The sequence below is a fragment of the Rosa rugosa genome, chromosome 4 (assembly GCF_958449725.1).
Source record: "Rosa rugosa chromosome 4, drRosRugo1.1, whole genome shotgun sequence".
In the NCBI taxonomy this organism is placed as follows: domain Eukaryota; kingdom Viridiplantae; phylum Streptophyta; class Magnoliopsida; order Rosales; family Rosaceae; genus Rosa; species Rosa rugosa.
The window spans coordinates 28,742,781-28,766,231 of record NC_084823.1 but is presented as its reverse complement, the minus strand read 5'-3'; the positions used below and the strand labels follow the sequence as shown (position 1 = coordinate 28,766,231).

The following is a 23,451-nucleotide window of genomic DNA, read 5'->3' as shown; positions in this document are numbered from 1 at the left end:
TACACGTCATCGCTTAGCCACACCACTGACGAGCCCTGCCGTCCCTTTCTATCTCAAACCGTAACTTCTTGACGACTTCGCTTATTACGCCCGGACTCTCATATAGTCATATCCCACACAATAATTGTTATTATATTCTTTCCCAATCCCCTTTCCTCCTTTATTTATTGAACCGACACACCCCCTCCCTTCCTCACTTTCCTTCTTTCTCACATTCACAAACCCTCCTTTCTCTCTCCCTCTTCCAGTTCCCACTGTCGACTAGGAACTGTTTCGAACAATCTGGAAAACCAAACATGGGTGGATGCTTCTCCGTGACCGCTTTTGAACCTTCTCTTCATTCTTCGTCTCCCACCGCCAAGGTTGTCTCCGCGAACGGAAGTCTCATAGAATACCCTGTTCCCGTTTCCGTCTCGCAAGTCCTCACGCTCGAGAAGGCAGCTTCTCCCTCTTCCTCCACGGCGTCGTTTTTCGTCTGCAACTCTGACCGGTTTAACTACGACTCTTATATTCCTGCTTTGGTTTCGGACCACCAACTCGAGGCTGATCAGATCTACTTCGTACTCCCGGTTGCTAAGCTCCAGCGGCGGCTGACTGCCTCGGATATGGCCGCTTTGGCTGTCAGGGCCAGCCTCGCCCTCCAAAATGCGTCCACGGCTTCTTCCTCGGGAAAAAAGGATCGTACTCGTCGCCGGAACAAGAACCGGGTTTCTCCCATTCTCGTTGTCAAGTCGGAGCCCAGATCGGAGTACGATTTTGTGGATTACGAGGCTGATTTTACGATTGGGCCCTCCAATTCTCTTATGAAGAAGAAGGTGATGGCGCCGGAGAAGGCTGCTTTGGGGGTTTCGAGATCTGGGTCCGTCCGGAAGTTGCAGAGATACTCATCTAAAAGAGTATTGAAGAGGGCCGTTCGGTCGTTTAAACTCAGATTGACCCCAATACAAGAAGGTACCGAGGTATTTTGAGCCTGGTGATACAAGTAATGTATTGTCGTACAATCATCGAAGAGAAGAACAGTATTTTTTTGTTGTTCTTGTTTACATTTATTTTTCTTGTTTAAATGTAAATTATAACATAACAGTGAAATCGGAGTGTCTATCACTTTGTCTTGGCTTCTTTTAGCTTTCATGTATTAAACGATCAGTTATGTAAGTAATTTGTTTATCTGGAATGAGATTAAATCAAAGTGATGTTATTTTACAGAAAAGAAACCAATTACAAATTAAAACTTCGATCACAAGTTCACAACATTGAAGTTAAATTTATGTGCTTTTTTATGTAGAACATATGTCGATTTAATTTCTTAAGTAATTCAACCCGCATAAAAGTTCGTGAAGAACCTAAAATATGAAATATGGTGACTTTGATTCACAATGTTTGATTACGAAACCTCTAAATAAGTTCTCCTTTTTAGAATGGATTGGCAAAGGCGAAAAAAATTCCGTGTTATACTCGATCTCATGTATATGGTCCAGGAATTTAAATTTGCATTTAAAACTTACGGCAATTTTACGATTCTTTGTTACATTATTTAGAACTTATTGCATAGTCATGCTTTTTGACTTCATGGATTGATCTCATGTCCTCTGTTTGACACTAGATAGACTGACCTTTGTATGATTGTATCATATGTTTCAATGCCTTAATAAATCCTTAGAAGGGAGTGGAACACAATATTCTCATCACCATCCTGCAAATCTCTAGCTTCTAAATCAGAATATGCATGAAGTGTTATGGTAATTACCCTGTATCTAGTAAATTAAGATGTGATGATATAATTAGACGAAAAGAAAAGAAGAATGCGGAATATTGTGCATGCGTGACTAGTAATTGCCTAAGAAGTGGGGAGAACACAGTTTGGGAAAAACAAGGACATGACTGGTACCTTGGTTTTGAACTTTTGACACAAGAACTGAAGAAAGAGTGTAGAAGCATAGAAAAGTATGGAGTGGGAAATGAAGAAAGAAGTTCCAGCTTGCCTTAAAAGTCAACCGAGCACGCGGCATATAATGAATGCAACACATTCGCAAATTGACCGCAACAATATCTGTTTTGTCTTTCCTAGGTCCTCGTCTAGTTTTTGCTTTTACATTTGAAAGATTGAGTTAGTTTGAAACATTAGGATATCAGAGATGATAGCGACGTGTGTGCATGTCCCCCATTTTTGACCTTTGCATTACTATATGCTTTCACACAGGTCTACTTAAATTATTCTATATATTCACTTGATGGTATACGGAACTATGGATCCTTCCAATTAACCCGGTTTGAACCCGAAAACTTTTACCGGGTAGGAAAGTAGGTATGCAGGGGATTCAAGTCGTTTACTATGTGGACGGACAGAAGGTCTGAATGTTTGGTTACAAGACTCGTTCATATTTGAGATTATTCTTTTTGGTTCATCAAAATAAAGAACTTAATTTCATTGATAACGTATGGTCAATTACAACCTTACTTAATCAGAGGTAAAAAAGAGTATCATCCCCATACATCAGAAATTCTATCATTAGGTAAAACTGCTTCCAACCAAGGTGATCCAGCTTTCTTCCAAAATCTCATTTCAGTTGCCCTTAGCGCTCGCTTTGCCAAAGTATGAGCAACCTGGTTACAACTATGATGACTTTTCCTCCATTTCAAAGCTTCAAATTCTGGCACCAAGTCACCAACGTACGAATCTCATGAAAGATATATATATGGCTCCTTCAACACTTTATTTGAGACAATTCTAATTGAAGTATGTAATAACCCGTCCTTATATTTTCATTTTTTATTTTATTTCCTATTTTCTCTTGCAGATGGTATTCTTTTGAGAAACAAAATTTTCTGGTTTGAATTCTTTCATGACTTAGTAGAGGTTTAATTAGGAGTTATTGCATACAACATTATTAGCCTGGTATAATTGCGCTCTGCATCTTCACGTGAAATCAGTTAAAGATTTGTCAGTACTCAACAAACGTCTACCTAAAATGTCGGGAAAGTAAAGATGTGGGTCATGCATGAGTTGTTTCAATTACGCACTGTTATGTATGTTTGTGAAACCAGTTATATATTTATCTACTAGTTCAAAAATTTCTTTACTTGAAATGTTATTTCAAAACTAATTGACTTTTTCTTTGTGCTCTGTACTGTCACATGAAATTAGTAAAAGATTTGTCAGTAGCTCAACAAGCGTCTACCTAAAATGTTGTGAAAGTTGAAATGTGTGTCATAAGCTGTTTCAATTGGCTTTCAAATGCTACGACATATTTTCACATGAAACTGTTTAAATATTTTTCTTTATTAGTTCATCAATTCATTACCTTATATGTTATTATAAAATTAATTGGCTTTTTCTTTTTGTTGGTGATTTGAATTTTAAAATGTGTGTCATAGGCTGTTTCAATTGGCTTTTAGCTTCTACGATATATTTTCACGTGAAACTGTTTGAATATTTGTGCCTATTAGTTCATCAACTATTTATCTTATATGTTATTATAAGATTAATTGGTTTTTCCTTTCAGTTGCTACTCTGTACTTTCACATAAAATTAGTAAACGGTTTGCCAGAAATTCAACAAACGTCTGCCTAAAATATTGTGAAAGTTAAGATATGTGTCAGAAACTGTTTCAATTCACTTTCGCTTATTTTCACTCGAAATTTTTGAAAATTTCAAACTTTAACCCATTGATTGTGTCGCCCCAAAGTTCTATATATAGGTCCCAAGGGGCCAAGCTATTTCAATTTCATAGTTGCTTCATATCTTTCCTTGTTGGTCATAGATCTATTTTAATCTTGAGAGACATTTTCTATTAATTTGAGGATGAGGAAATGGAGAAAGCGGAGGGGGAAATGGTAAGGTGAGGGAAAACTTGAGAGATGTTTACAATTACTTAAGGAAATTCATTCTATTGTAGAAATGAGTGGCATGGGAAAATTGAACCAGGGGACTTGCTCCCTAATTTGAGCGTTTTTTATTCGCCTATCGCGTAACAATCAACACGGTCATCAAAGATGGGAAGTATTTACGTCCCGATTTCTCGTACCTCGAGGATTACGAGCTAGTTAAGAATCCTATGGTTCTAGATCACCGAAAATCACTTGTACAAACAAATAAAAATAGAAAAAATGTTAAATAAGGCACCGAGCCTCATTCAAGCATGACTTTGCATCACACAAAGTCACATAGCCGTCCTGGCACCAAGTAAGGCCTAGATAGGGCCATGAAACACACAAAAGGGTTGTAATGCTCATGCCCATATGGATTTACAAATGAATGGTAGTAGAAATGTAACAATATTTTTGGATTTCCAAAATTGATAAATAAAGTAACTAACTACGAAATAAAAATAAGATAGATAGAAGGATGGGATGCATCACATCAAGGGTCACCATGATATTCAAGGTCCTAGCCTCCATCCAAATCCAAAATCATATGGAATGATGATGATTAATTCAAAAGATGCTTCAAATGTTTTGTCGGATTTCCATTTAGCATTAAGAGGTCGAAAAGAAAGCTAAATTGATTGTCATAAAATAGTATTCAAACCCTAAGCAAAAACAAGAAGAAGAAAGAATACTTAGGTTTTGGATACCCTAGCCTATACTAGTCTCAAACCTTATGCCTTGTTAGGGCCATAAGTGCTCAAAACTAAATGCTTTAGGTTTCGACAATCGATTGTAACACACTCTAGCAACCATCACCACAAATAATAAGGTTGAAAAAAGTACTTGTGATAATAATTACCCTACCCAACAATTTTGAATACTATTCCGACAATCAAGGGTAATAATACTTCAAATTGGGTGATTGAAGAACCACAATCTAAGAAATCCAAATGGAAATAGAGATATGCAATGGGCAAATTCCACCATACTCATGCCATAATCTAAATTGAAATATAAATTCTCCAATTTAATATTCCAATTCCAACACACCACACATAGATTAAGGACGGGAAAACCTAAACCATACATCTAGAGTGAAGAAATTAAAGCAAGAGTACACAAATCATATGAATAAACATCAATTTTATTAATTCCTCAACAAAACCATACAAAACTAAACTTGGGTTTCAAAACCCTAAAACCATGAGAGGTCACACACAAGTATATATCAACAAACATCAAACAACACCATAAGCAAGAAATAAGAGAGAGAAAGAAGAGGGAAAGAGAAGAGAAATCCATGAAAGTTAAGGCAAAACATGTCACTAGCTATTGCCATAACTTCATGGCTTCTCTTGCTATCCTCACTACTAGAAAAACCCCCCATCACACACAGATTTAGTTCACACAGATATTCACACTAAGAAGATTCTGTGTATAGAACACTGCAAACACACAAATTTTTGTGTGCAAAACTATATTCACACAGTTTTCCATGTGAAATGAAAAGTGAAAGTGGGACCGCAAAAATTCACACTGATTTCCGTGTGAAATTCACACAGATATCCGTAGGAATTATGGTCACACACAGACTTCTGTGTGAATGTTTATTTATGTTTTAAAAATTATTTTATTTGTGTCAGACATTCACACAAAATTCCGTATGAATTAGAGTTGATACAGTAAAAAATCCGTGTGAATCTTATTTCAAAATAAAATAAAAACTACTTTACTATTTAAAATTTAATAAACATATTTATACACAGCATAATAATTCCGAAAACATTTTGTTTCACACAGATACTGTGAAGTCTTTTCGATAACTCTCTGGAAATTTCAATATCCCAATTCATTTCTTTCTTTCCATAAATTCTTTGTATACTACGTTCTCACTAGACACTCGGATCACGACATAGCTATAAGTTACTTCGTCTCACTAGATGCATCTAATGCTATATATTTTAGACTCAGAGTGGACATTGGAATTACGTACTGAAGAATTTCAAAATTTATTTAAATATAGTATTTTTATTTTATCATTTTGTCACAATTGTAGTGAAAATTGTGACAATTTTTGTCACAATTTTTTATATATTATATATATATATATATATAGAGGGACATTCCAAAGAGGACGTCCGTGAAGTAAGAAAAGTGAGGACGAAATACGTGTCAGCCAGCCAATAGAGTTAATTTTCATGCGGGGTCCCACACTCAAACAAACATCATCTTCTCCGTCTCTCACCCAGTCTCTATCTCTTACTATACTCCTTCTAGTTTGTTTTTCTAAAGATTGAAACTTGCTCTTGATCCTCATCTTGGTACTCTTGAAAGGAAACAAAACCGTCGACTGTCATCAAAAAACAAAGCTGTCACGATTCTTAACATGAAGCTCCATATCCCTTTGAGCCCTACACAAAACTTCCCTCTAAGCTTGCTTCAAGCTCCACTGAGTCAACTCGTGCTCGATGATAAAGCCATCGCCGGGGTTGACATCAACCTTGAGGAACAACAAGACCAACGACCTGCTGGCGACCTTGAACTTCTCCTCGTCATTCAAGTAGTCCTCGGCGTCCATGAAATCCTTCCACTCGATGAACCAAAACCCAGAAAAATAAAACAAACATTAAATTGTCTCTAGGCATGAATTCGAGTATTGATTATCTGGGCATTAATCTTGGCAATTGATTTTTGTTAACTAACTTTGATTTTTGATTGCTAATCTGGGTATTAAGCCGAGCTGGGAGTGGAAGAGATTGACAGAGTCGATGATGTCGACGACGTTGTTTTGGGGAAGACGTGGCCGAGGAGGATGCCATTGACGGCGGAGGTACTCTGTGTTGTTTTCGATCACCTAAAATAAAAGAACTCTGAATGCTCATCAAAGCAAACAATCTCAGATAACCAATGAATCAGAAATTCAATTTCCCGCAAAACCATCACGAAATTTGAACAAAGAAACTAAAAGAGAGTCAGAAGTCTTGAACAAGAATTTCAGAACAAATCCATCTGGGAGATCCCAAGTTCACAATCCTCCGTCCACCCAAGTGAATCCATCACCTGCCTCGCTGTGGCGTTGTCGATCTTCTTGATTTGAATCTTCTCCCGAGCAATCACCCAAATTCTTGATCTTCTTCTCTTGGAGACTCGGCGGTGGGGGCAAACTCTCGATCCAAGTGATCGTTCTCCCATTTGCGGTCCTTGCGGCGGCGCTCGATGTCGGCGACGAGAGGGTCGAATGGTGCGAGAGGGTCGAAGGGGATGGGATTGTGAGAACGGTGGTTTATATGAACACTGAGGCCCTGCCCATTTCAAGCTTTAAACTTTCTAATAAATTGTTTCTGGGTTTAGAGATCGGAGAGACGGAGGAGATCAAGATGGAGACGGAGCAAGGAGCGTGTTGACTTCCCTTGGACTGAGGGTGAGAAACAGAGAAGATGATATCGGTGGGACCCGCAGGAAAACTAAGTTGATTATTATGCTGACACGTATTTCGTCCGCAGTTTGCTGCTTCACGGACGTCCTCTTTGGAACGTCCCTCTATATATATATATATATATATATATATATATATATATATATATATATATATATATATATATATTTTATATATTTTATCATTTTGTCACAATTGTTGTGAAAATAGTGAAAATCTTGTGGCCCAAAAAAAATAAATAAAGAATCGGGGTAGGAATTACAAATTTACAACAATTGAAGGCCCATTTTGTTATCTAGGGCATCAGTACCCTCCATCCCTCCCCCCCATATAAAACCCAATCCTTCCCAATTCCACTCACCTTCTAAGCTTCTGCAGCTGCAAAAAATCCCCAAGCCGCCGATAAGCCCAGAGCTGCAAATCTCGCTCCTTTTTCTCTCGGAACACCATGGTACTCTCTCTCTCTCTCTATCTCTCCAAATTTCTCTGTCACATTTATCTCTTGTAATCTAATCTCTCTCTCTCTGTTAGGTTCATAATTACCTAGTAATTATTCCCCTAATCTAGCACTTTTGCTTAACCTTTGTGTTTATTTTTATATATTTATTATGTTTTCCTCATCATGCTAGGAAATAATGGAAAAGCTTGGAAATGCCCTAAATACTCACCTTTAACACATTTTCCTACTCCGGCTAGGAGAAACCGAGCTAGGCAAGGAAGGAGGAGCGGAAGCCTGACCAAATAAATTCCAAATGAGCTGAAAATTTCCAAATCCATTCTAGACATCCTAAGGATCATTTCTTATGAAGAGATAAAGAGCTATTTCGGAGTGGAAGGACTTCAAAAGATCGGTGCAAGTTTCTGTACTAGAAGACAAAAACTGCAAAACTGGACCTGTACTGATTCCAGCAGCATTTCTGGGTAAACCATAGTTAATTAAGCTCTCAAATTTTACCAGGATGATCTACACTCGTGGAGGAACATTTGTTATGAAGAAGTCTAGGGACAATTCCTAATTCTCGGTGGAGATTAAATTGAAGGAAGATAGAAGAAGAAAGTGCGCAAACGGACAAAAAATGGGTCAACGGTGGTCAACGCCGGATTCCCGACATTTCCGGCCAAGTTGGCTGGCCGAGAACATGTGTGGAGGACAAGGAAGAGCTGATTAGGGTTAGAGACTTTAGGTGGGAAGATTTTAGGTCTAGGTTATTTTGAAATTCAAAATTTGAAAGATGACAAGTGGTCTCATTCTTACACCTTACACATTTGTCTCCCATTTATTACATTATTCCCCTACACAATGACCCTTCTATCCTTACTTTTTCTCCTCCATCAAAATATCTATGGGCTTCCTAGGTCATTTCTATGTGGAGTCAAAAACTAGATACACATTTTGTGCTTACAAATTTGTCCATCACATCTCACCATTGATTCCTTTTGATCTCCACCCTTGATTCGAATTGCCTTGGTCTTTAAATAGCCTCTTCTCTCTTCCAAAACAGTGCATCCCCTTGGCTCTCTCATTTTGGAGCACCAAAATCTCTCTTTTCTCTAGTTTTAGGTTAGTTTTTCACACCTTGTACATAGTTCTTTGAGTTTGTGTGAGAAATAGGTGTGTAGGCACTTGGGTTTCACCAAAACCGAAGTTACTACACACTCTAAATTAATCACAACACTTGCTTTCACATATCCAAGCCTTTGTTCTTGAGTTTTGTGGATGCGTATGGTGTTTTGGGTTATAAAACCGAAAATCCCATACCTTGAAGCAATTCTCTCATCATTTGACATCTTTGGGAGCTAGGTGGAAGGTTGGGTAGTTCTTCTCTTTTTCTCTCATTCTCTCTTTAATTTGATGTTCATGGCTTGTATTTGTAATAACATGTGTTGTGAGTAGTTGGATTTGAAACTTATGTGCAAATAATGTAAATTTCCATGTGGTTTGATGTTTATGCATGTTTTGAATCTTTTGGCTACTATACTTTCATGTATCCTAAGTGTGTTTATAGATTTATCACCTAGAAGCATGCTTTAGGAAATTAATGAATCGGAAACATGAACTTGATAAACTCTTGATTCCGTGAGCATGTGTAGCTAAATAGGTGGTGGCTTAGCTTATTCCTACGGGAAGAACTAAGTTGCTTGAATTTCTTACCTTGAAATTAAAACATGATGTTGTGAGTTTAGGTTCCGGAAGAATTTAGGCTCACGGCACCGTAGGCCATTTAGGATCCGGAAGATTTGAATGGTATAAAGGTTGTGTAATTTAGCTTTACTTTGGAAGAGATTGTTAAATTGCATGACTAGTTGGTTTCTTGGTAGCTTCATCAAAGCACTAAGGGGAAGTTTGTCAAAGCATGTTATTACATCAAATATGGGTTACATTTTGTGCATGAGTAAGGTTAGGTGTGATGCCTAAGTCTCTATTCTTCTCATTGATTTAGTCTCTACATTTCTATTTGTTTATTTTATTTTATGCATTTAATTTTCTTTATCCAAATTAAAATCAACTAAGCCCGCTCACTACCACAATTGTTAATACCATCCTCATGATCTTTAGCTTCCAAAGGGCTAAGGTTGTGAATTTGTAAAAAGGTAGACTTTACATGTGTTTTCTACGTTTATTTTCACGGTGATCTAGCTAGGGTAGAGTTACTCAATCCCTTGGGTACGATACTCTTACTTTTTCCCTTTACTAAAACTTGACCCTCCTATACTTGGGAGTAGGACACATCATTCATAAATTGCATACATTTTCATATTCGTGATGCACCCAACACTCTCAGATCTATTGCCGGCAACAAAGCTGATATATGTTTTTCAGCTTTCTGCTTCCAACGTACGGTAATGAATCCGCTACCTTGATTCTTCTTTGTAATTGTTCAGAGTGTATGACTGATTTTAGTTTCTCATATTCAATATCAGTTGCTTATGGATTTAATTACGGTTTTGGTTTCTAGGTCTTTTACGATTCCTTTGACGAATCATTTGAAGGGCGCTGCTGGTCTTGATTTGGTGGTATTGTGAATTAAAAGGTCGCTTCCTTCGTGGTGGCTGTAGTGACAACAGTCCAAGAAATCACATCTAGCGCTTACATGGGTTACAATCTGGTGCACAAGGCCAACCCATATACACCATTGCCACCCTGCACCAAGCTAGAACTTGGAGAGGTTTACCATCTTGTGCCAAACCTTGTATGGCTCAATAAGGCTTCGGTTCCTTCAAAAATAGCCCTCCAAGAACAAGAAAGCGGCAAAAGACAAAAGGTGAGGATTGTGGTGACTAGAGACCAATTGGAGCTATTGTTGAATGGTGTAAAGAAGATCCGGTCTTTAAACATTGGGAGTCGTGGGTCAGAAGAGCCTCGCAAATGGAGGTCGTCTGAAAAAAAAAAAGAAAAAAAAAGGACAAAATAAATATGTAAATCTGTGAATAATTTAGTAAAATTTAATAAATATATTAGATACACACATATATTTTTGGTGATGGAACATAATTGCTGGAGTTGTAATTAAAGTGGGACCCACCAAATGCATTCACACGGACTGATAAATCTGTGTGAAAGTAGTGTTAGCAACGCCAGTAACACGTACGGATTATTAATCCGTCGTTGTACCGTGTGTATTGATGTTTTCACACGGATTTCCGCATGGAATACTGTGATTTCACACTTATTCTCATCCGTGTGTGATGGGGGCCATGGTGTAGAGAAGGTGGCCTAGATACCAGAAATGAGTGTGCCTCCTCCTTGTGCAATCTTACATGTGAAGAATGGGAGATAAAGAAGAGAATAAGAGCTGAGAATGGAGAGTTCTCCCAAATTCGGTCAAAAGGCCTAGGGTGTAGAAAAAAGGGTCTTAAGTGAAATGTGTGTGCAAAGGTGCTTAAATACCCCATTGGGTTCCAGGGTCAAGATTAGACTTGTACCCTAGATCCAAGGGCTCAAAAACAAGGAGCAAATGAGTAAAATGAAAAAACTAAAACAACATAATAAAAAATGTAGAGAATTAGAAGTTTAGAAAACATTTTGGAAAATATAAACAAAATCGGAGGGCAAAAATGTAAGTGAGTGTGTGTTTAGTGTGAACACAAATAAATATCTCTATCCATATTTGTGATGCATGAGAGGTGTGTGGTCCACTAATTATTATTGTTATTACATCCATTTTGAATTTGAAATTTGAATACAAAGATGTAATACAAATGAGCTTGGGTCTTCACTTGTGTGCTTCTTTGGTCTTAGGCCTTGGACTTCTTGCTATTGGGCCAAGTTAACTTGGTTGCCCTGATAGTCAACCAGTTGACTTTTCGTCCTTTAGTTGGAAGTTGACTTTTTGCTCGAATTCACTACTTTTTTCGTCTTTTTCCTCTCTTGACCATAATTTCCTATAAATGAAGAAAACAAAGTAATACTACAAAATAATACTTGAGTATTTGCTAATTTCAAGGTAATTAGGGCTAGAAACACACGTAAATAGCGTGTGAATCACTCCCGCAAACTCTCGAGAGGAGCTGGCATAGGGACAATAGTCGGTGCTTGTTTCTCTGCTGACTACTATCCCAATACCTGTCTCTGCGGCTCCAACTGCTGTCCCGGTATTCATCTCTGTATCGAATGATGTCCCGTTGTCAATTTCAGGGATGAAACAACTACAGATGTTTAGGCTATTCCAGAGGGAAGCGCAGCTTTTTCCAGTTTTTGCTGAAAGTAGAAGTAGTACTTCATCATCTGTTAGTGGTGATCATGGGAATGGTGAGGTTGAAGATGAGAATGACCTTGACCTGGAACTCACTATAGGTTGATATATCATTGTTCATATGAATGACTTCTATTAGAAAACTGTCCTCGTTGTATGAAAAGTAGTAACAAAACTATCCTAATGATTTTTTATTTTTTTTTAAAATCCTACACAATTGCTCAAGGCTTTTAAAATGGGAAATTTTTAAGAATAGTACATGAGGTTTGGGCCACTGAGAATTAAGGTTAATATTCTTTACAAAAACTTCAGAATGGTGCCTGGGGTTCAAAACCGGACCCAACATAAGTACATACCGTCAGTTAGTCCATTACAGCACATGTCATTATGAATCATTAGAAGGGCAAATATGTATTTTCATACTCTCTCTCTCTCCCCCCCCCCCCCCCCCCCCACCAGGGCGGCCAAGAACAACAAGACGACTGGTTCTAGTCTTCTCCGGGTCTCAAACCCATAAGAGGACTCAGCTCATCTCCTTTAACAATTTTCAGCCAAACCAAAGTTGTTAGCTCCATTAATAATCCTTCCCTCTGTTTTCGTGTTCCCCATTTCAACTTTTCTTAAAGCCCATTCTCTATCTTTTTAGAGAAAAGAGCCAAAGTAGCTTCATTTAAGAACTTTGAGATCTGGGTTTTGTCAAAGTTTTGGACCATTCAAAAGTAAAACACCTTTCGATCAGTTGCTCGTAGACGACTTCGATGCCGAGCAGATATGGCAGCAAATTGACATCCAATCCCAGCCGTTCATTGACTTGATACTCATTTACGCAAGCGTATGTATCGTTGTCAAGATAGGGAAATATTATGCCTAAAGTTATCGTACCACGGGGATTAGTGGCTAACCCACAATCCTTGGGTAGTCGGAAATAGAGTCACTAAGCAAACAAAAGAAAAAAATAATAAATAAATAAAATGCTACTCTAAGGCACCAAGCAGTAGCAATGCTCGGCTTTGGTTTGCACCGAAGCCTAATCAAAGCTATGAGCCTAGTGATGACTATTTACAATGAAGAAGAAATTGTCACTGAAAATAGTAATTTGAATTTCTAGAAACTAAAGTGCAAGTGTTGTGAAATTTAATTAATTTTAATTAAAACTCGCAAGCGCACGAATCGTCGTTAGTATAGTGTGCAAGTACGAGGTCGTTCCAACTGAGGATTGATAATTAATTTAAATTCTAACCTAATTAATCCAAACACAAAAACACATAAACAATCAAACTAAAGAAGATATGGTTTTAAGGTTTTCGACTAAACAAATAATGTGAAAATTACAGAAAGAAACAAATAATGATAAAACCTATGGTTTCAGAATCAACCACTAACAATCCTATTTATGTTTCAATGCAATTAACAGATTCTTTTGTTTCTCTAGATGATAATTCCCGTATCTAAGTCCAGGTACGGCACTTAGACCATAGTTTTCCTTAAGTGTATGATTCTCTCCAGGTACGGCAAAGGTTGTATATCCTAACATGCAGTTTATCCAAGTACGGTATAAATTTAACACTTAGGACTCATTACGTACTAGAAAACAAGAGAATCATGCAAACCATTACTTCAGGTACGACAATAATGTAATTCACAACTCTTAATCACAAGAAGCTAATTTGAATTATATTGCAGGTACACCTCAAATTCATCTTCTAATTACTAGATGCAAAGCCCTAAGGTGATCAATCAAAGAACTTAAACATAAAGCATCAATTCAAATAGTGACTAAGAATTCATCATAAAGAAAGTATAAATCCATCAATAAATCATCAAAGTACATAAACAATCACGCTAGGGCATCATCCTAACCCTAGAAAAAGGTTTAGCAAAAAAACTAACTAAATAAAACATAAGAAAAACATAAAAAGAATGGAAGGGAAAAGAAGGAAAAATGGATGAGTTGTCTCTGCTCCTTAGGCGTCTACATTGTGCTCGCGAGACTCTCCTCTCTCATGTAAATTCGTGCTCCCTTATATAGGGAAGATTTCTACTCATCTTTGGCCTCATGTTTCCTTGTAAGACTTGAGAATAGATTCCTTTCTTGATTTGGAATGGGAAAAGCTTGAAATATCTTCAATAAAAGTATGAATAAGTTCCTCATTGAATCCTCATCTGAATTAACTTCCTTGAAACATTAGGATTGACGATCTTGTACCACGGAACTTGAGTTCTCCACGAATGGTTGTAAATTCCTGAGCAGGTTTCCTGTCTGACCTATCTTCACTCAAATAATCATGCTCTAGAAGAATCGAAATTGAGATCCGTAAGATTATACAGAAAGTAGACATCCGTAGCTTTCCATGCATATAAGGCTCATTGTCTGATTCGATCTGGGTAACTCCCAGTAATTAGGCGACGTTGAGTATTCTGCACAGACAGATTCTGGGACGTGGGATTACAGTCGCCTTTCAATCCTAGTTAGCACATTTTAGCTTCTTTTCTTCTCTTTATACGAAACAAACCTACAAAAACACTAAAAGATGTAAATGAGTCATAAATAAGGAGAACTAAACATAAATGTCAATATTAAGAGGCATAGAAATATAGAAAAATATGAGCACATCAGCAAGAATTTAAATGAAAACTCAGATAATAACAACTAAATTAAATAAAGTAATGCAAAGTAAGAACTAAATATAAATTGGGGATTGGTAGCTAGGGATGAATCCTAACCCTAATTCAATGCTCTAGATGCTAATTTGATTGATATGCAATTTACTAAAGGTGGTAGAAGCCGTACCCAAGGCTTTTCAAGGCTCAAGGGTCGAAATTCCCTTTCATGGTATTCCTACTCCTGTTCAAGGGCCGTAGGAACTCACTTTGCATGAATTAGAGCCGGTTCAATGGTACTAATTCACATCAAGTGGCTTAGAGATCGAGGAATTAGGCAACCAAGCTCACAATAATTGCGATCAAGCTAATCATGTGGTGAACAATGCTTGTATTTCCCACGAATATTAAATCGGGTTTCTAGCTCTAAAATCTAAGGATGTCATCTCCTAAATTTTAATCTAGACTTATGAAAACACATACTCAAGTTGACAATTCCTAAACATGCATTCTAATCAATTACCACAAAACACAAGCATCCAATAATTAACAAATTCCATATATAAATTAAATTAAGCATCCATTACATCAAATTTGGTCTAGGGCACACAATCCTAACCCCCAACAAGGAAATTACTCACAACCCATAATCATAGACATCAAGATTACAAAATTCAAAGAGAAAAGAGTATAAAAGTGTAGGAGAAAACAAGGGTAGCCACAAATAGCTCACTATGCCAAAAAATGCTTCATACCATACCCCTCAGACGACAGAAGAGGTTTTTTCTGTTGTCTGATTTTTTTCAACGTCTTCAGACGACAGTTTTAACTATTTCTGTTGTCTGAATGGTATGAAAATCAATACTAGATCAATTTTTTCAAGTTTGTTGTAATTTAGAAAATTCAGACAACAGAATTCTGTTGTCTGAGTAAATGGAGAAATTATTTCTCTTTGTTTGGACAAAAATATGTTTTTGGCTGAACTAAAACTTAAGTGAGCTAGACCCCGAGTTTTCTAAACACTCGGTTAAAAAAATAGAAGCCTTCTTAATTTCCTTCTCCGCGAGCTAGACCCCAATTAAGCAATTGCAGCTCCCATTCTGGTTCTTCTCCCCCCGATCAGCAACATCCTTTCCCTTTCCCAATTATGGTTCTTCTCTCCCCGATCTAGGTTTTTTACACAGAAGAGTCTCATCAATCAATCTCTCCCCGATCTAGGTCAAGAAGACACTGTTGGTGGAGTTCTTCGATCCGATTTTACAAAGTATACTGTTGTTGCACGGTTAGTCTCAATCTTCGTGTTAGGATTTCGACCTTGATTTGTGTTGGGTTTTAGGGTTTCGTTGAGATATCGATTTGGGGTTTCCTTTGAAATTAGATTTGTGATATCAATTTAGAGATGTGGTGGTTGAAATAGACTTGGGTGTTATTCTGGTTTTATGGATTTGGGGATGGTTTAGGGTTCATTAAAATTTGGGTGTTTGAAATTTGCTGAAAATTTATTGTTGTTCTTGAAATCGGGTTGGGTGTTTATCTTTTGGTTCTGGGTTTATAGCTTTTGACCGAATTAAATGTTTGTTCATTATATATATGATTGTTAATTGGGTTATGTAGGATTTCTGGTCAAGGAGAGGAGTCGTTACAGATAAAAAAAAAACCAACCAAAAAGCTTCAAACTTTACCTCATTTCATCTTCGTTTTCGGATTCTGTTGAATACCCAGTTCTTTTGTTAACTTTTCTTCTATTTTCTTTTGTGAGGATTGGTTCTTGAGGTGTCTGAGAAATTGGTTCTTGTTTTGGTCAGACTATGTAGCAAGGTTTCTTTGGTCAGACTAAGCCATGGCGTTCCCATTCTTAGAAGCAGTTATTGGTACTTCTCGATTTCTATCTCTCCACACTTCATCTTCTCTATTCTTGATCCGTTCCATAGCTTGTACCTACCTTTAATTTATCATCATTGTTTTACAGGTTTTATGATATTGATGTACAACTTTGAAACTTACTTGGATTTCCGCCAACATGCTGCTCTCAAACTTCCAACACTTCCTAAAACTTTGGAAGGAGTAATCAGCCCAGAAAAGTTTGAGAAGTCGAGAGCCTACTGTCTTGAATGAAGGTATATGTGATTCTTATTGACCAACAATTCTCCCTATTCTAGTAGCCCCACTCTTTAAAAGCTCACCCCTGTAAGTGTTCCAAATATATATTGATCACTAACTGAAATCGATCCATTCACCATTAATTCATTAATTAAGTTTGGTTTTGTTGTCTTATTTTCGTACTTAATTATTTGAGACTATAGCTTCCGGAGGGTCCGCTTAGGGAGAAAAGTGAGAAGCTCGCTTCTTCCCTCATGTTTCCATTAAATTAAAGAAGTTGTTTGTCGTTGATGGATCTATAAGGTCAAGTCACAGCAATGTGAGGACTTTCACAATGTTTACGTTGTTCTGAATTTTTGTGGACTTTCTCGATCATCTTACCTATATATCATGGTACAGGCCTATATGTATGGATTTTTTAAGAACAAGAGGATTGTCCTTTATGATACACTGATCCAGCATGTATTAATTTCATACCAAAAAATTATCAAAACTTGTATTGTCTCGGTTAGTTTGTTGTTGTATATATCATTGTGGAAAAAAGGTATTTATGTGTGTAAATGAGTGCTTGCAGTGCAAAAATGATGAGGAAATTGTAGCTGTTCTAGCTCATGAGCTAGGCCATTGGAAGCTTAATCACAGTGTATACTTATTCATTTCTATGCAGGTATGTATGCTATAATTTTTCTTGCAAATGCATGTCATTTTAGAAACTAGTGACATTTATGGCCGGTTGACACTGAGTAAGCTCTTCAGTATTGCTGTGTGATTTTTCTACATTGGTGCAGATCTGTACGCTGTTACACTTTGGGGGATATGCTCTCCTGAGAAAGTCCAGCAGTCTGTCTCAAAGTTTTGGGTTTGATACCCAACCAGTAATCATTGGTCTCATCATATTTCAGGTATCAATATATAGCCCTTTTGCTAATTGCATAACTGTTCTATTTTGCTTTCACAGTAATCTGTTGGTTCTGAATATGTATAATATTAATTTGATCACATATATTAATATGACTACACTTTCTGTTTGCAGCATACCATAACACCTATCCAGCACCTAGTACACTTTGCTCGTAACCTTGTGAGCCGAGCTTTTGAATTTCAGGTGAACCATACTTCACAGTTGGCTTTTGATTTCTTTCCCTTCACAGTTGGCTTTTCTTCACAGGTGCTGACATCCCAGTTTTAACTCTGACAAATTGGTTCTTGAGGTGTCTGAGAAATTGGTTCTTGTTTTGTATCGTGCTTTGCTCTCAAAATTCCTGGAAACCATGGTAGAGATTTCTGCCTGTTTGTATACTAGAAATGTTGTATAAACCAATTTATGAGTGTTCTTATGTCATGAGTGCAGAGTGCTTACAGTTTCCTTTTACCACTCTTCGTTTCTTTTTGTTTTTGTAGTTTACAAGGATTAGTAAATATGTTTCTTTTGGAAAACTAGATCTTGTATGTTTGTAATTAGAAATGTACTTGAACTTTGCATGATTTTCTTTTGATTGACAAGGAAACACATAGCTAAACTTTGCTTAAGAGAGACTTGCTGCATATCCTGAAATCTCTTCCCCTTTAGTTCTCGGACAAAAGTTACAGCAGCACCACACTTTTAGTTGCATATGGGATTTATGTGTTTTGATTAGTTCTCATCAAAACTGTTGCAGGTACCATATCTTTTGAAGAAAGTTTTTCAATCATTTTTAGCATAGGAAGAAGAAGTTCTGGAAAAGCTTTAAAAATAAGTTGTAATTCTTTCTGGCTTGTACAGTGTTTAATGCAGCAGGAAAAAGCTGAAAACTTGATCCTTTGTAACTATGTAAAAGACATTTACTTGGTTGGTTGAAGTTGTGGGGCTTGGTAAATGTCTGATTCAGAAATCCTTTCTGCTAGTTCTGTAAGCCCATATGCATCTGTCACTTCTCATTACATATAATATAATCCTTATAAGTCTTTTTTTTGCTTTTCTGTGACTTTTTTCTTTCTTTTGGCTTGATCAATATTTATTGCCCTCTGGCCTTGTTTGGCTTTAAGCTTTAGTATTCATAGGATGATGGGATCAATTCACCTCAGAAGAGAATGAGAATGCTCAGTAAATGAGATAATATGAAAGACTTGAAGTGCAGGTATTATGTGATGTTCCGGCTTGAAGTGCAGGTATTATGTGATGTTCCTTTCTTGGTTATCTTTTTGATATATGAAAGACTGTTGTCACCCCCAAACCTAATGGCTTGATGTGTTATTCTTGAACTAGTTTCTCAATGAATTTTGTTCCAGGGGTTGGCTGTTGTTGCAATATTGAGGCACTTTAGATACCCTTGCAGGTAAATCATGTTCTGAACTAATGTTAGTTTCTGTCCAACTAATATTACTTATTGCTTGCTTTAATTTTCTTCCGAGTGTTGAAGTTATTTTAGCATTTCTTTTGTTTCATTTCTATACATAGTGTTCCATATTGTTAATGATGGTAGTGAGTAATTATATAGCCTTGCAGGTAATGTGGTATTTTTATCAAGCTGATTGTCTGGTCTGTTATTATAGGTTCATTTAGCACCTGGAAGCAAATTTAATTTTCAAAAATATATCAAAAGATCATTAGAAGATGACTTTAAAGTCTGCGCAGACTTAGAAGTTCCTTCAGATGATGGCAAAAAGAAGAAAGCCATAACATCAATCGGAATATTAACAGCAGCACTTCTGCTTCTACTTTTGGTTGCAGGTATTATGTAGAGTAAGGGCTACATAGGAGGAAAGATCGCTACAGATAAAGGTTTGAAGCATGTTAAAGTCTAGTGTGGTCAAAGTCGTAACTAGTATCTTTTATCTCCTAAGATTCAAGTTTTGCCTTGTCCACAATGTCTAAATAGTTCAACTGTTGTCTTTATGAACAAGAGATAAGCTTAATACTTTATCTTAATTGACATGGAAGCAGAGCTCAGAGAAATGGATTTGCAGACATGATTTTTTACTTTAAAACAGATATTGAAATGGTTGTAACTATGAATTGTATTTTGGATGATGTTGATGCAATGAAACGTAGGCATCATTTTGAATGCTGATTTTAGTCCAATTTTATGGTTTTGATGATTGTAAATGAATGATGTTGAAATGGTTGAAAGGCAACATATGTATATATATGCAGGTTTCACAATTTATGTTGTATCAAGAAAATAGAAACAACATAAACAAATGATCATCTGTTGTTTCTACCACGTTCAAACAATAGAAAAGTAGAGTGCAACGAGCTCTCAGACAACAGAACTAGATGGTTGATATGTTGTTTTTACCTACTTCAAACAACAGAAAAGTGGAGTTCAAAGAGCTCTCAGACAACAGAAGTAGGTGGTTCATATGTTGTTTCTACCTACTTCAAACAACATAAAAGTATATTTCTAATCATTCTCAAACAACAGAACATAACTAAAACAATGGTTTAAAGTCCAAACAAACAACAGAAAAATGAGATTGAATACTAATTCAAACAACAGAAATTTGGGTAAGACTATACTCCAAGTGACATTCAAACAACATAAAAAAACTAAAACTGTAGTTAGAAATCAAATCTAACCACAAGAATCACAATTATCTGTAGTCCAAAGAAATCTCAAACAACATAACTCACGATATAAATGTTGTTACATACGAAATCAGTCGACATATAACTGTCATTGTTCTTCAAATCAGACGACAGAAACAACATAAATATGTAGTGGTATGGTGTTTCAGACGACAGAAAGACCCCGATTCTTCAATATTAGGTACTTCAGACGACAGTACCTTAAACTGAATCTGTCGTCTGAGTGCATTATCAATGACGGAGAATATCTGTCGTCTGAGTGGCTAAGAGACGGCAGCCACCTAGACGACAGATTTTTACTTCATCAGACGACAGATATGGTCTGTCGTCTGAAGACTTTTTTGGCATAGTGGCTAGAAAGCTAGCATGACTATCCTTGAATTACAACTCCGACAATTACCCAAGTCTTGAAACTTGTAGAGGTAGAAGCCTTTGATGAATCCTTGAAGCTTTGGGTGAGTAATCCTTCAAATTCCTAAAATAAAACTAAAGAAAGTATGGAAAATGGAGGAAGATGAGAGGAGAGAAGTCTCAAATTCGGCCAAAAGGCCTAGGGTGTAGAAAAATAGGTCTTAAGCTTATGAAATGTGTGTGCAAAGGTGCTTAAATACCCCATTGGGTTCAAGGGTCAAGATTGGACTTGTACCCTAGATTCAAGGGCTCATAAACAAGTAGAAAATGGATAAAATGAAAAGACTAAAACAACCTAATAAAAATGTAGAGAATTAGAGATTAGAAAACATTTTGGAAAATATAAAGAAAACCGGAGGGTAAAAGTGTAAGTGAGTGTGTGTCTAGTGTGAACACAAATAAATATCTCATCCACATGTGTGATGTGTGTGAGGTGTGGTCCACTATTATTATTGTTATTACATCCATTTTGAATATGAAATTTGAATACAAAGATGTAATACAAATGGGCTCGTCACTTGTGCTCCTTTGGTCTTGGGTCTTGGGTCTTGGACTTCATGCTATCGGGCCAAGTTGATTTTTCGTCCTTTAGTCGGAGTTGACTCTTTGCTCGAATTCGCTACTTCTTTCGTCTTTTTCCTCTCTTGACCAAAATTTCCTACAAATGAAGAAAACAAAGTAATATTACGAAATAATGCTTGAGTATTTGCTAATTTCAAGGTAATTAAAGTTAGAAACACACGTAAATTGCGTGTGAATCACACCCCCACACTTGAACTTTGCTTGTCCTCAAGCAAACTAAATGTAAAATAATATCCGAAAATCTATTAACTAAAACACATATGCTCAACCTAAAGAAAGTGCGGTATTAGCCTTCTCAATCATAACCCTCGGAGAACTAATTATGTACATGAGCATGAAGTAGATGTAAGCACAATATAAGATTTTTGAATTTGTAAGACAATTAAGATGCACATGTGAGAAATGCTCAAGTATATGCATGTGTTGACCATGTGTCAAATCAATCCACCACAATCAAATAGGCATATAGAAGACCGGCCCGACATAACCCACTAAACTCACATAGGTTCACTAAATATTACCGCTCAATTGTGTTTAGGGGCTATATGTGTTTCACTCAAAAGCAATTTCACAACACGCGCCTTCATATGCTTGCTCTTCGATCTCATCTCCGCTAGGTAGCTAACAACATTCAAGATCAAGAGGTCTTTTATTTGGTTGTAATGGGGCTAAGGGTAAGTGGCTAATAGAAATGAAGGATAGGGAAAGACAAAGTTCATGTAAGCCGGTGAAGCAACTCTTTCTTGTAGAGATTTAAGACTTTTGCTTTCGAATGCTAACTCACTCATTCTAATCCCAATATACAACCAACACTAAACTATGTACGGTACTTTACTTTCTTTCTATTTTTGGATTTTCTTCTATTTGACTTTCTCTTTTTCTTTTTCTTTTTTTTCTTTTTTTTTCGAAACTTTCTTTTCTAAACAAAATCACTCACCCCCACACTTATTCTTTTGTAACCTCGCACTTTTGACTTTTTCTTTTCTTTTGAAGCTCTCAAACATAAAGTCATTCTCTCGAATCGCTTCGCCGACTACCACGGAAGGGTAGGATAAGAGTGTATAGGCTAGGTAGGGATTTGTGGTGCAAATGAATAAAAGGTTAAATATATAAATAGACTCAAAGTGGCAATCTAGTGGTAAATATCTTTGGGCACATGCTTCTTTGGCCATGGTGTAATTAAGCTTAATGCCTCAATCCTTTCCATCCCATCGTAAGCTAACATATAGCCTTGAGAGGTCTCAAGCAAGTTCTAGATACGTAATGTCATAAAATTGTACACACATGAAATAATAAGTGAGTGAACGATACATACACCATAGATATAGGCACAAAATCTCACAAATAAGGGCATGCAAGTCAATCAAATCATCCATATGCTTATCTGATCATGATGATGATGAACCAACTTAATCATATGCTATGTGCACACATATAGTCAAGCATAGATCACATATACGCTTAATCACAAAACAAATTCAAAGTCCTAAATCATGCTTAATCTATTCACAATCATAACAAGTTAAGTTCATGACTCGTCATTGGGGTTGGAAAAAAAGGCATTAACCACTAAAATCTAAGTACAAAAAGCTAATCTAAAAATGGAAATTTTTTTTTTTAGGGCACCCGATTCCTCACCCCCACACTTAAAACCAACATTGTCCTCAATGTTGTCAAGTGAGCTCGAAAGCTAAATTCATGTTGGATTTAGGCATGAGAGTGAATTCCGAGCGAAGGCACAAGAGTTAAGTATGAAAATAAATATCTAAATGCGGAGAAAAGTTACGGAAAACTCCCTTTGTCGACCTTCCATTGCTCACGATCTTCGGAGAAGACTAAAATAAACACCAACCTCAACGCACAAGGCCTTGACTTCCTTAATGTATTCTCCAAGCTAGCTCTAGGTGCTCATGAAAAAGTAGACTCCATTTAGAACATAGAATGTCCTAGAGCAATACGCCACACAATAGGCAAGGAATAAAGACAAGGGTCCTCCATTAAGATCATAGGCCTTGGCACCTCCAACACACCCAAAACTGCCCATAGATTATCCTCCAAAGATGAAATGAAGTGCAAAGAAGTCCAACCAACCCGAGTGAACAAAACTAGTGAGTGCAGAAAACTTTCAGTAATGACCTCTCTGCATTCAAATGCCCATATCTCAAACTCAGAAAGAGATAATTAAGTGATAC

General features: G+C 36.8%; 1 protein-coding gene and 2 long non-coding RNA genes across 4 annotated transcripts; all 3 read left to right on the top strand.

Annotated features, from left to right (window-relative positions):
- The first annotated feature begins 148 nt into the window (after positions 1 to 148).
- LOC133743600 (uncharacterized) lies at positions 149 to 1,237 on the top strand. Its single transcript, XM_062171581.1, has one exon. It carries the CDS (start codon positions 297 to 299, stop codon positions 966 to 968), a length of 672 nt encoding a protein of 223 aa, XP_062027565.1. The 5' UTR covers positions 149 to 296; the 3' UTR covers positions 969 to 1,237.
- A 15,189-nt stretch (positions 1,238 to 16,426) lies between these two features.
- LOC133707344 (uncharacterized) lies at positions 16,427 to 17,594 on the top strand. 2 transcript variants are annotated; one of them, XR_009845063.1, is made up of 5 exons: positions 16,427 to 16,469; positions 16,568 to 16,715; positions 16,902 to 17,017; positions 17,098 to 17,160; positions 17,273 to 17,594. It is a non-coding gene; the product is annotated as an uncharacterized LOC133707344 (long non-coding RNA). The 2 variants fall into 2 exon arrangements; XR_009845064.1 differs by having other exon boundaries at positions 16,902 to 17,589.
- Positions 17,595 to 18,294: 700 nt separating this feature from the next.
- On the top strand, positions 18,295 to 19,759 carry LOC133707457 (uncharacterized). The gene is made up of 2 exons (XR_009845123.1): positions 18,295 to 19,013; positions 19,409 to 19,759. It is a non-coding gene; the product is annotated as an uncharacterized LOC133707457 (long non-coding RNA).
- The last annotated feature ends 3,692 nt before the right edge of the window (positions 19,760 to 23,451 follow it).

What these genes read in the sequence shown, in the direction of transcription:
- LOC133743600 (XM_062171581.1), top strand. Translation starts at nt 297, where the DNA reads ATGGGTGGATGCTTCTCCGTGACCGCTTTTGAACCTTCTCTTCATTCT.